At 38.1% G+C, this 12301-nt stretch overlaps 1 protein-coding gene across 3 annotated transcripts in view; it reads left to right on the top strand.

The window, feature by feature from the left end:
- The window catches only part of PHACTR1 (phosphatase and actin regulator 1), a 1877004-nt gene that overhangs the window by 1502902 nt on the left and 361801 nt on the right, over nt 1-12301 (top strand). For all 3 annotated transcript variants that reach the window (XM_044064898.1, XM_044064897.1, XM_044064899.1), the window contains one exon: nt 5340-5395. In XM_044064898.1, the coding sequence (XP_043920833.1) occupies nt 5340-5395 (56 nt within the window). The remainder of the gene's footprint in view (nt 1-5339; nt 5396-12301) is intronic.

The following is a 12301-nucleotide window of genomic DNA, read 5'->3' on the forward strand; positions in this document are numbered from 1 at the left end:
TTGAGTGTGGAGCCTCATGCCACAGCAAGCAGTTTCTTCATGCTTGAGTCCAAAAGATAGGGCTCCACCAGTGTCCTGTGCTCCATTCCAAAAAGGGAATTGGGCTTGCATTACCAAATAATTTGACATTTTATGCAGCAAGGGAAGAATGCCTCATCCAGCCGCAGCACTCGCACAGCCCCACCTCACACTCAAGCATGACGTTACGGATCTGACTCAGATTTTTTTTTTACTTAAGATGGAGAGCTTGGAACTTCAATTATGCATGTTACAGTGTAGTATGTGTGTCATCCTGCAAACTCCTGCACGAATAGCTTACTTTGCTCTATTTTAAAAAATAGATTTAATTATCTGTTGTCCAAGTGACCCCCTCACAAGCTTGTCCATCATTTGGACAGGGAGAATGCAAGCATGATGAACAAGCTGGCCATCAAGCATGCATTCACTAGTCTTCCTACAGGTGTAGCTCCAACACCAGACAGGCTTATGACTGTGCACTTCCACCTGCATGTCACACTTGGTGTTGTATGCTGATGCCTTCCCTCCAATGGTATAGAGGAGGTGCTGTTGCACCAAAGAACTTTGGCCAGATTTAGTGGCCTTGCTGAGTCATCTGGTTTGCTTGAACTACAGTCACAATAGGTAATGGTATTTGTTAACATAGATTGTTACAGAATCTCATTACCTGCTCCCTGCATACTGGGACTAGAATTCAATACCACAGCTTTGTGAAGTATTGAAAAGGGCAATTTCCCCCAGGATGATATCATCCTGGGGGGTGGAATTCACAGTTTGGAGTAGCAAAAGTGGGATGGCAGATGCTGCCCAGTCTCACTACTTCATTTTTTAGATCTTTGTGTCAGTTATGTGTTAACTCTGCTGCAGAATGGTGAAAACATGCCTACAAATCTTCTTCTTCTTCTTTCAGCTTTTCCTGGTTAGGGGTCACCACAGCTGATCACCTGTCTGCTCATGATTGGCAGTGGAGTTTTACAATGTTGAGTTGCCAGCCTGACACCCAACCTTCCACAGAAGGCACACACATGCACTCACTCATGTCTAGGGCCAATTTAGAGTACCCAATCCACCTACAGCATGTTTTTGGGATGCGGGAGGAAACCGGAGCACCCGGAGAAAACCCACACGACCACAGGGAAAGCATGCAGACACTGCACAGAAGGCACCTCAGCCAAGGATCAAACCAGAGAACCTCTTGCTGTGAGGCGACAACGCTAACCGTTGCACCACTGCGGCTGCCCAAAACATGCCTACCCATGACACTATTTTTCCCCAATTACATCATCAAAAGGTGTTGTCTGATGGCTCAGAATCAGGAAGTAATTGGATAGCTTCTTAACATACAATAAATTCAAACAAGAATTTATTAAACTTAATACTGCTGAAATCACTAAAGCAACACTACATATCACAAAGCCCACGTTATAAGATGTGAACAAAATTACAGCAAAATGAAGTAGTGAAAAACTTTAACTCATTTGTTTTACATGAATTTATAGCACATTTAACTTGGAACCACATTTCCCTCAAATTACTTTTGCTTAACATGCAACCTATCTTTAGTTTCTTTCAGATCCACCACTAACCTATATCAGGTATTGTAATAAAGGCACAAAATAGCTAAACTGAAGCATTTGAACTCTTTACTCCCATGGATAATTGAATGCCGCGGTGGTGCAGCAGTAGCATTGTTGCCTCACAACAAGAGGTTCTCATAGGTTCATAGGTTTAGGTTCATAGGTTGGTACTAGGCTATCAGCCCTAGGGCCTATACAAGCCTAGCCATAACAATTCCCTGGCTGTTTCTTCCCACACTATTTACTTCCCTGGACCCCTGTCTAGCAGGGCGACTGTCGTGATCCCCGGGGTGAATTTCCTTTCTCCCATCCAGTCGTGAGGGCCAAAGAGGCACTCTGCTTGACATGTATGGGCATTCTATTCCAGAGTCTGGGGAGTCTCTTGGTCAGGAACCTATCCCTCCAGCATGTTTTGTTTATCTAATATGATGTCATTCTAACATGATTCTCATGATCATGGCATAGCATTTGCTATGATAGTGACTATTGCATTGATATTGATCTGTTTCGTACATCTTGATCTTTATTTTCTCATTCTTGAGTTATAGTCTAGTAGTGATTTGGCTGTCCTAAATTTTGTCTTATTCTAAGGGAGATTATCTCTTAGTAATAGTTTTGTACTATATAAATAAGATGAGCTGTTATATGTTTTGTATAATTCACTTTTAGAGAAACGCAATGTTTTTCATTGTATGCTTATTAATTATATAATAGAAAGAAGCTATTTGTCTTATTATAGCCTCGCTGGCGGCACTTAGTGTGACCACTACGTGTCAGCCAGCATACTAAAACGAGGCTACTTTATATTTTATATTTTATATTTTGTATTTAGTCTTGTATTTAGTTTTGTTATGTTGCGTTTATATGACAATATGTTTTATCAAAGCAACATTTAGATAGTCTCTTACATGACTAAGATGCGTTTCCTTATGCTTTATATAACCATTTTTAGATGCACGCAATGACATCATTATGTACCTACTAACTATATAACAGAAAGAAGCTATTTGTTCATTGCAATTTCGTATTGCGATACGTAGTGTGTCTACTTTGTATCAACCATTATATACAAGAACAAAGCTATTCTGTTATTTTGTATTTTGACTTGTTTCGTTGTTTGTATATTGCAATGCATTTTATAATAATAACATCTTGGCCTCACCATTTGCCATATATGGGCAGCATTTCCTTACCAATGGTGTTTAGGTGATTTGTCTATTAATTCTAAATTACCTAACTATATCCTTGTAAACCTAGGAAATGAAAATAAGCTTAATGTGAGTTTTCTAAATATGGGCATGGTTTCTTGTAAATATATATATGAAAATATATTGTTACCACGATGATATCGTTGTTAATATTTGATGACAGCTTGCTCCTGAAGCTTATTTGATTATGAAGCCATCTTTATATATTAACATTACCATGTCTTAGTAAATTTTAAATTTTAATCGTGTTTCTTTTCAAGTGGCTTTCAGGTTAATGGATATACCTAGCCTGATCGTTCACGATGCTGCTGTGGAATTTTTACTAATTATGAAATTAGGTATCTGGTTAATATATTGCTTGATCTAATTGTATAATTGGAAGCTAATGTTTTAGTATAAAAGTACCCATTTAGCTTTTGTAATTTGTAACCTGAGGAAGCGCAATTTATATTGCGTGAAAGCGCTTGTTTCTGTTTATACAAATAAATTCATTTTATTTTATTTTATTTCGTGGTGGTCTCTACATTTCTTCAGTTTTTCACTCTGCTTGACATGTATGGGCATTCTATTCCAGAGTCTGGGGAGTCTCTTGGTCAGGAACCTATCCCTCCAGCATGTTTTGTTTATTGTGATGACAAGGTTTAGATCCCTGGAGCGTATGGCTCTGAGGGATTGGGATTTCTTTAAGTGTAACATGTTTAACAGCTCTGGGTTTGACATGGCCTTGTATGTTAAGCAGAGATCGCCTCTGAGTAGACAATATGCGACAGAGTATAGTTGGAGTTTTTTAAGGCGGTCAGCATACGGCATCTGCTTTAGGCCTGTGATTCTTTTAGTGAGGTATTTCTGCGGCCTTTCCAGTTGTTGCAGATGTCTTGAGAGGTACATACCAAACGGGGCATTGTATTCTATAATGGGTTTAATGAGGGATGAGTACAGTGGGACAATGACCTCCTTTTTTCTGGATGAAAAGCCCTTAGTGATGAGGTGTGCCACATAGAAGGATTTCCTGACTGTTGTCCCGTTTGATTCTCGGCTGGAGTGCGGTGAGTGCCTTCTGTGTGGAGTCTGCATGTCCTCCCTGCGGTTGGGTGGCATTTTAAAGACATGCGTAAATGGGAGTGCCTTTGTTGAAGGTTGGACATCAAGCTGTCACCTCTGCGTTCGTGAAAATCTACTACCAATCATTAGCGGACCGGAGTTCCACTGTGGCGACCCCTAACCGGGAAAAGCCGAAAGACAAAAAACAACTCCCATAGTAGATAACTGGCTGAAGATTGGGTGTCGTGACAAACATCATGCACTAGCCATATGGTAGTCTTATCACTGTTCTGAATGGATACTAATTATGTACCTGTTATTTAGGAAATAAATATTAGCAGACGTGGGCTTTATGTACTGAGAGCATGACTCTTTTTAATACATACTGTAACCAGCCATCTCTACCTCATACAGTTGATTCCCATAACTTGTTTATACACTTCAGGACTTTCACATGTAATTTGAAGGGCTTTTTTGGTAGGAGTTCCACAAATGTAATGCTAAATCCTGAATAAGCAGTAACAAATACTGTAGTGAGCTGTATCCTAGTATGAGTAGCTATGCTGACAGATTTGATGAAACTATTATCATGATTTGATAGCTATCTAATGGTATTTAAAGGACCATACCAAATATGTTATTGTCTGTACTGCAACAATAAATAATTTAACAAACCTCGAATTTCTTAAAACATTGCATGAAAGTTATGATAAAGCATTATGATGATATGATTCAACATCACAATGATGTGGAGTGCTGTGACATTATGATTTGATATCATAATGATGCAGAGTGCTTTGACATTATGATTAATATCACAATAATGCAGATTGCTGTGACATTATGATTTGGTATGACAATGATGCAGATTGCTGTGACTTTATGATTTGATATCACAATGATGCAGGTTGCTATGATGTTATGATTTCATATCACAATGATGCAGATTGCTGTGACATTATGATATCACAACGATGACGATTGATATGATGTTATGATTCAGCATCATGATGATGTAGATTGCTGTGATGTTATAATTTAGCATCATAATGATGGGAAGTGTTGTAATTTTATGATTTAGCGTCCATTGATGTTATGATTTAGCATCATGGTTGTCTAAGGTGTGTAATCATCTGGATTTGCTCACAGAAGCACAATATAATATTATTTTACAGGTAGTATTGCTGTAGCTGGGAGGACAGAACAGTAAGCAAGGGTGGGAAATGGAAGAAAATAAAGTGCAAATTCACAGTAGCCTTCAGAAACCTCACTCAGCAAGATATGATAAGCACACCTTACAATGTCACTGAACAATTACAAGAACCCTTTTTATGGCAAGTTTATCTGTGGATATTACAGTAGTGTTTTAGGGAAGAAGGCTATTTCTTATACAGCCTTATTTCTCCCAGCTTGTTTTGCCTGGATAACTCCTGGAAGATACACTGACCTAGGAATCAGTTATGGTTCACAAATTCATAATGGTCTTTTTTTACAGGCAACTTAGTCAGAGGCCAACTGCAGAAGAACTGGAACAAAGGAACATTCTAAAATGTAAGTGTTGAGAATAAACATCTGAATTGTTTTTCATTTTGCTGTTTATTTTTAATGCAAAACTGGGAGAAGGTATAGAACCAGCAACATTTGAGATTGGAGTCAGTTATCAGCAACTTTTTGTACAAAGTCAGGAATTTTTTAAAGTGTTTTGTTTACAAGACACTAATATGGTTTGCACCTGTACAGCTTACATCTTGTATAGTGTAACTGTGATATTATGTAGTGCCGTCTTCTAGACCAGTGCTTTCTCTATCGTTGTATTCTGAAAATTATCTTGTCTCTTTTATTTTAGTGTAAAATGTCAGTGCTAAAACAAATATAAGCAAGAATATAGCTTGAAAATGTTCTAGAGGTGAAATGAAAAACTCAAAGTAACATATGAACCCATGCACACATGTTCATTTTGCTATGCATATGTTTTTCTGAACAGAGTTATGGCTGCTGTTTGACCAAAATCTGTACGCAGTGAAGAAGGTAACCCTTTATGCTGTTTTTGAGACCCCTCTGCCACCTGTAGCCACAGCTGTATTTAGAAGGAAATAAAAGGTACACTAAACTGAAACTTCAGCTTTCTTTATTATTTTGAACCACTTATATGTGTGTGTTACCCAAACAAGCAGTTCTGGTTTTATTTTATTTGCTTTTCCTACCAGTCCAACTGATCATCACCTGGTAGATGTAGCTCTAGCTTCTCCTACAGCCTAAAGTAGTTCTATTTCATGGTCCACTTTTTCAGTTCCTCATTTGTCCATTTTGGTGGGTAAATGTCTCCCATCTCCTTCACAGCAGGGACATTAGAACACTCCCTGTATAATGTTGAAATCCATGTGCACCATCTTCAGTTCATCTTTCCTACAGTTAATTTTTCACATGAATCACAACTGTAGTCCATCAGTCAGCCCAGGTGAACACAGTATGCAGACTTGGGACCCTGTCTTTTTATTTCTTGATATTGTGGTAATATTATTGTTGTATTTTGTGGTCAGACATTAAGTTATGTCCAGCACAGATAAAATATTTAACTGTACATGAGACAGCAAGTCCCACAGGGACTTTCACATGCAGTGTCTTTACTGTTTGTGCCTAGATCATGACATCACCTCCTAGTGGCATCTGTGATAGGTTTAGTAGGAAGCCAGAAGGATGAAGGCAGCTAGTATCCCAAAATTACCTAAAAGAGAAGATGCTTCAGGCATTTTCCAAGGCTGCCATATTTGGCTTGCAACAGCTGTTGTTTGAGGACACCTACTCTAGAAAGAAAAAGGCTGGAGGATGCCAGCTTGGTGAGGGGTTCACACAGTCCCTATCCCTAGTGCTACTTAGTACCTGAGATCTCAGTGATGCTGATCAGCCAAAGCATCTCTGCATGGACATATGGCTCTGATACCCTTACAGTGACGGGAAAGACAGGATAACTTCTGTTTTAGTCTTAAAGAACATATGGAGAAATTAGATAGAGATCTGGAAGGCCTGTACTCAGACCTCATAGATAGTCATGCCAAAATCTATTTAGGACTCATGTTTCCAGATCAAAGGATGCCTGCCCCCCCCCAGCCTGCTTATGACCAAGCCACAGGTGAATTCAGTCATCCAACCCCATTCAAGTTGCTGCCCAAGACTGGTTCGTTATCAAACAAAGTCTTCAGCCAAGACTGGATCAGTTGTCATTTTCAGGCATCCATCCTCAAAAGAGGAAAAGGGAATTCTCCCCTTATCAGAAGTCAGAGTCTGTGTTACAGAAAGCCAGCCAGCTGAATGAATGGAAATATGGATCTGAGTTCTAACTCAAAAGAAGTAAATGGTTTGATAAAGAGACTTTTATACAAAGGAACAAACCCATTATTACAAATGGTATCTAATTCATCTACAATGTCAACAAATGTGGGTCAACATATGGAGGAGTATGAAAAGGCGTTGGAAGTCCTACAAAAGAAAGTACAAACATATAAGCAATTTCAATGGCAGCTTTTAAGCTTCCAGGCTTATTTAGAGCTGGGAATAGTGCCACGAGGACTTAGGATACAAAAAAATGCCTTCATATGCTAATACATACCCAGATTTGCTTGGACAATGGCAACAATTAAATTTAAAATTGAGTGCGGATTATATGCAACTAATGAATAATTTCTTTAAACCTATTGAAAATCAATTGGAAGAGGAAATAGTAAGATTGGAAAGTGAACTTCTAACTATGACTTCTCATTCTGCAGCATTACATTTATATCAGAATATGCTTGATCGTTTGCATCTATTAGATGTGAATCTAGAATCCAAAAAGAAGCACAAAATACAACGTGATGTTGCCGATTTTAAGAATGGCCACATCTTCTCATGGCCTAGAAATGAAATAAGATGTAACAATGTAAATAAAAATAATAAACTTGTTAAAGAAAAAAAATCAAATAAAACAAACAAGTTCAGATGCTGCTCCTTTAATACCAGAACAGCAATCATCCAATCGAGAAGTGGCTGTAGAGATTCATTCATCAGTACTTTCCAATCAACAAGCACCAAAAAATTCAGATGACATCACAACAGAGACTGCGTTGAATTCAGAAAATAAAGAGAGAGTCAACAGAAACAGCTCAGTACGTCCAAAAGTATCAAAGGAGCAACAGCAGAACCAGAAAACTCCAGTAAACAATGGAGGTACATTGAATTTAACCATAACCCCTTTTTCCCCCTTTCAACTAAAGCTTCCTGAAAAGGTACCTATGCAACAGGTAGCTCAATGGAGAGGCCGCTCGACGCAAAGGGAAGAGCAACAGGCAGCGGGCGGCGTAAAAAGGGAAAGCAACAGCCCAGTGTACTTCAACAAACTAGTACAGCAATAATACAAACGGGAAAAGGTACTGTTAATCTCTCTTCTATAACATTAACTGCAATGCAAATAGAAGTCCTTAATAAAGAACATAAATTTATTCCTACATCAGGAGATAACTTCGTACAGGCAATAACTGACTTAAAACTATTTATTCGAACTGTAAGCCTTAAATTAATTTTTAACTATATGAATGTAGAAACTCTTGCTTGTAAAAAATCGATAGATTACCCTTAAAGAAAAGAAGAGACAAATAACTCGATATCTTACTACTTTTAATAAGAATACTGAAATTGTAAAAAATATTATTGGAAAAAAATGGATTATTTTGATGGCTATGCCAGAAATAAAGATCATAGTTGGAGAAAAAACATTTTTCTCCTATAGAAACTCAGAAACACTGAAACTGAAATTATGTTACAAAGATTTTAAGGGGGGAATGGAAGAAAGATAAAATAAGTAAAGTAGGAACGAAGAAATGTTATAATTGTATTTTTTTGTAATGATATTTATGAAGGAATAAATATTTATGAACACCCAACAACAGGTAAAGAGTATTTCTTTAATATCACTGCAACATGCAACACAATTCAACTGGTTTATTTAGCAACATGTGTTCCATGCCCTGGATTTTATGTCAGTAAAATCACTTGGAAATTGAAGGAACGAATAGGAGAACATAAGTCAGAAATTAGAAGGAAAGTATTGAAGAATGCTTTAAGTGAGCATATTTCTGACAATGGCCCAGAACATCAACTTAAATGTAGAGTAATTGACGTGATAGTAATGGGTAATAGAGGTGGTGATATGAATAATTCTTTGGAGTTAAAAGAATATGAGTGGATTATTAGATTACAAGCCGACAATAGTCCAGGTTTAAATAAAGCAGTGAGCTTAAAGCCAATACTCTAAAAAAAACAGAGAGAAAATCTGTAATTGAATAATATAAGGAAATTTCTTCTCTGTTTTTATGAATTTTAATATACCTGCTGCTGGTTATTTATTATATTGTTTATTATATTGTTGCTATATGTTTTATACAATGCATTTAATATATGTTTTTTTTTTAATTTTAAGAGTTCTTTTTTTAAAAACTTTTGTAGAAATGTTTTTTTCTGGATAGGCTGGCTGGAACATGTAATGTTAATTATCTCCTATTTAAAAAGAAGGAAAGTCTTATTTTAACTGTACTGATGAAGCGTGGTTAGCCCAAAAGCTTTATCGTATTAAATTTATTGGCGCTATATATTTCTTGTGAGTTTTGTGGGTTACAGAAAGAAAGCCTGACATATACTTCACAGATCTTCCCTTTAGGGTACAGGGACGCAGATGACACCATGTCCCCTTACTCTTCCTCTGAGAACAATTTATCTGGAGACACTTTATTGAAGTAAAAAGTAACACTTCAAATGGGAGGCCAGTAATGCATACAATGCCCAAAAAAGAGATGCTGACATTTTGTGTCAGGAGACACTTAAAGTTTTGACCATTCCTCCAGTTGTGGTAGCTTTGAAGGATATAGTTTGCAGAGTCATTGGAACCAGACCCCTATCCCCCTTCTTCTAGGTAGCCAGGCCACTTTTACATGTACCCTGAAATCACTGTAAGTATCCTCTTCTGATTCCAACAGTGGTGTCCCCAGAGCCTAAAAAGGGAGGGTCCAAACTTGTTCCATTCTCTAGCACTCTTCCTAATAGCTGGGAAAACTGCATCTTAGACCACTTTGGAATTACATATACAAGCCAGAACCCCTTGTTTTCAGAACTCTTAATTGTCAGATGCATGTAGTCAAATACAAGGTTAGTGACCTAAGGAAATTAAAGTTGAATGGATAACTTATGCTACTTTAAAGTAGAAACCATGCAACAGGCCCAGCTGGCTTTAAATGTTGGTAGATGTTCTATCAAGAATGGGTATGATCTTGTGGACACAGCATCCAGGGCAGCTGTTTTGTGTCCCATCCTTCATAAACATACCTAACTATAGTTATAGCCCCTTCCATAGGATGTTGACATGCAGATCCCAAATGCCATTCATAACAAGGATCTGTTCTTTTTACCCTCAGTCCATAAAATACTTAAGAGACTAGATGAGAAGGGTAAAAACATCCAGTTGGCACTGCAACGTTTTCACCCACCTATACTTGGGTATGTCAAGAAATATATAAGTAGAGAAGCAATCCAAAATACTGGTGGAAAGTGTTCACATCCAATAAAGACACAAGTATCCTAATGAAAAACAAGGACGCAGAGCTCACTTGAGATATAACAATTTTAATAAAATAGCAAACTAAATAAAAGATAATAAAACAACTGTAAGAAACAAAAGAGCATTTTCAGGTAAAACACTTTTTCAGGACTAAAGCACTAAAACACATAAATCCTTAAAAAGAACCTCACAACCAATCAATTTCAAAATGTAAATTAAGCATAACTCTACAAAAACTCATTATTGGTCAAGATAAAACCTATCCTCCAGTCATTCTTTAGATATGTCATACATACCATTGGTTAAAAGAAGACACTGAACAACCAATAAACAACACAGAGAGTTTGTAGAAGCATGCTGTGGGCCAGCATACTGTGTAAGGTAAAGCACATCCATAATGTGACTATAAATTAAGCTGTCCATATTTAATATGCAACTTCTTGCCCCCATTGATCAAAACATGTATCAAACAGCCAGACAAACACTGAAGACAGAATATCATCAAGGTCTTAAGCCTAAAGTATATAACTTGAGTAACTCCTTGCAGCACAAATGTGTTTTAATAAAAATCAAAGACACAGTGCTGTAACACTGTCTGCTTAATGTAAAACATCATAGGTAATATATCTAAAAATCCATGTATGTGTGTGCGTGTGTGTGTGTGTGTGTGTGTGTGTGTGTGTGTGTGTGTGTATGAAGCAATACAGAAAACAGAAATAAGATAAATTATATGCAAAAACCATGCTCGAAAAAATTGCCTATCAAGAACTATCCATGTAAACGTTTGTCCTTGTATTAACACCAGTGAAAAGGTAAGCAGCTAAAGGGTAATTGGTAATCTGTAAAAGAAAATACAAAGGGTGAGAAAAGGAATCCTTAATGCCCACCACACTCAGCACATAGTCCCTCAAAACCTACACCACCAAAACACAAAACACACACCTACATTCGTAGAGGCTCTCAAAAAAAATCTACCCAAGCAACAGGGACCTCCAAAGCAGAAACACAAGCAACCTCCACCCCCCAACCCAACCCAAATGACACATAGCCCACAAACTCAGTGTGCCACTCAACTACAGCCTATAAGTGATAACAACGTACCTAACACCGTAGTCGTAGGTGACTCTATAGTCAGGCACACTGATGTTCCACTCACCAGGCTAAACAAGGAGAAAGTTACTGTCAGTTGCCTGTCGGGTGCCAGGATCCGCCACATAACACACGCACTCAGGTCACTCCACAACATGTACAAATATGACTCTGTCATTGTTCATGTTGGTGTGAATGACCTGAGACATACCTCCCTGGACTACATGAAAAGAGACATGGAGGAGCTGTCCGATCTTGTAGCCCAGGCAGGTATGACCCTAGCCCTGAGTACCATCCTGCCATCACCCAGAATACCACAGTACAAGGACAAAATGATTGACTTCAACAATTGGCTAAGCCTCTGGTGTCATTCTAAGGGGATCCAGTATCTGTCTGCCTGGGATGACATGATCGGCAAACCACAATGCTTTGCCAGAGATGTCCTGTACCTGTCGCCCTTGGGATTCCAGATACTGGCTAAGGCTCTTGCCACCCCTATAGTGCCTTTTTTAGGCAAGATTCAAATGACAAATTCACCATTGTAACAGGTACAAGCAAGCAAAATCTGAGGGTAATGCTACTCAATGCTAGAAGTCTAAACCTCAAAATGCACTCACTCGAGGCACTTCTTACAATGGAGAACATTGACATCTGTGCAGTGACAGAGACCTGGTTCAAGGCTCCAGAGAGCACCCCTGCATTACCAGGCTATAATTCATACCACACCTTTCGGCCACTTAACTTGGACGAAGCACTAAAGGCGGAGGCATGTCCGTATTCATTAA

This window comes from Protopterus annectens, chromosome 3.part0 (assembly GCF_019279795.1).
Source record: "Protopterus annectens isolate FY-2018-M chromosome 3.part0, PAN1.0, whole genome shotgun sequence".
NCBI classification, from domain to species: Eukaryota; Metazoa; Chordata; order Ceratodontiformes; family Protopteridae; genus Protopterus; species Protopterus annectens.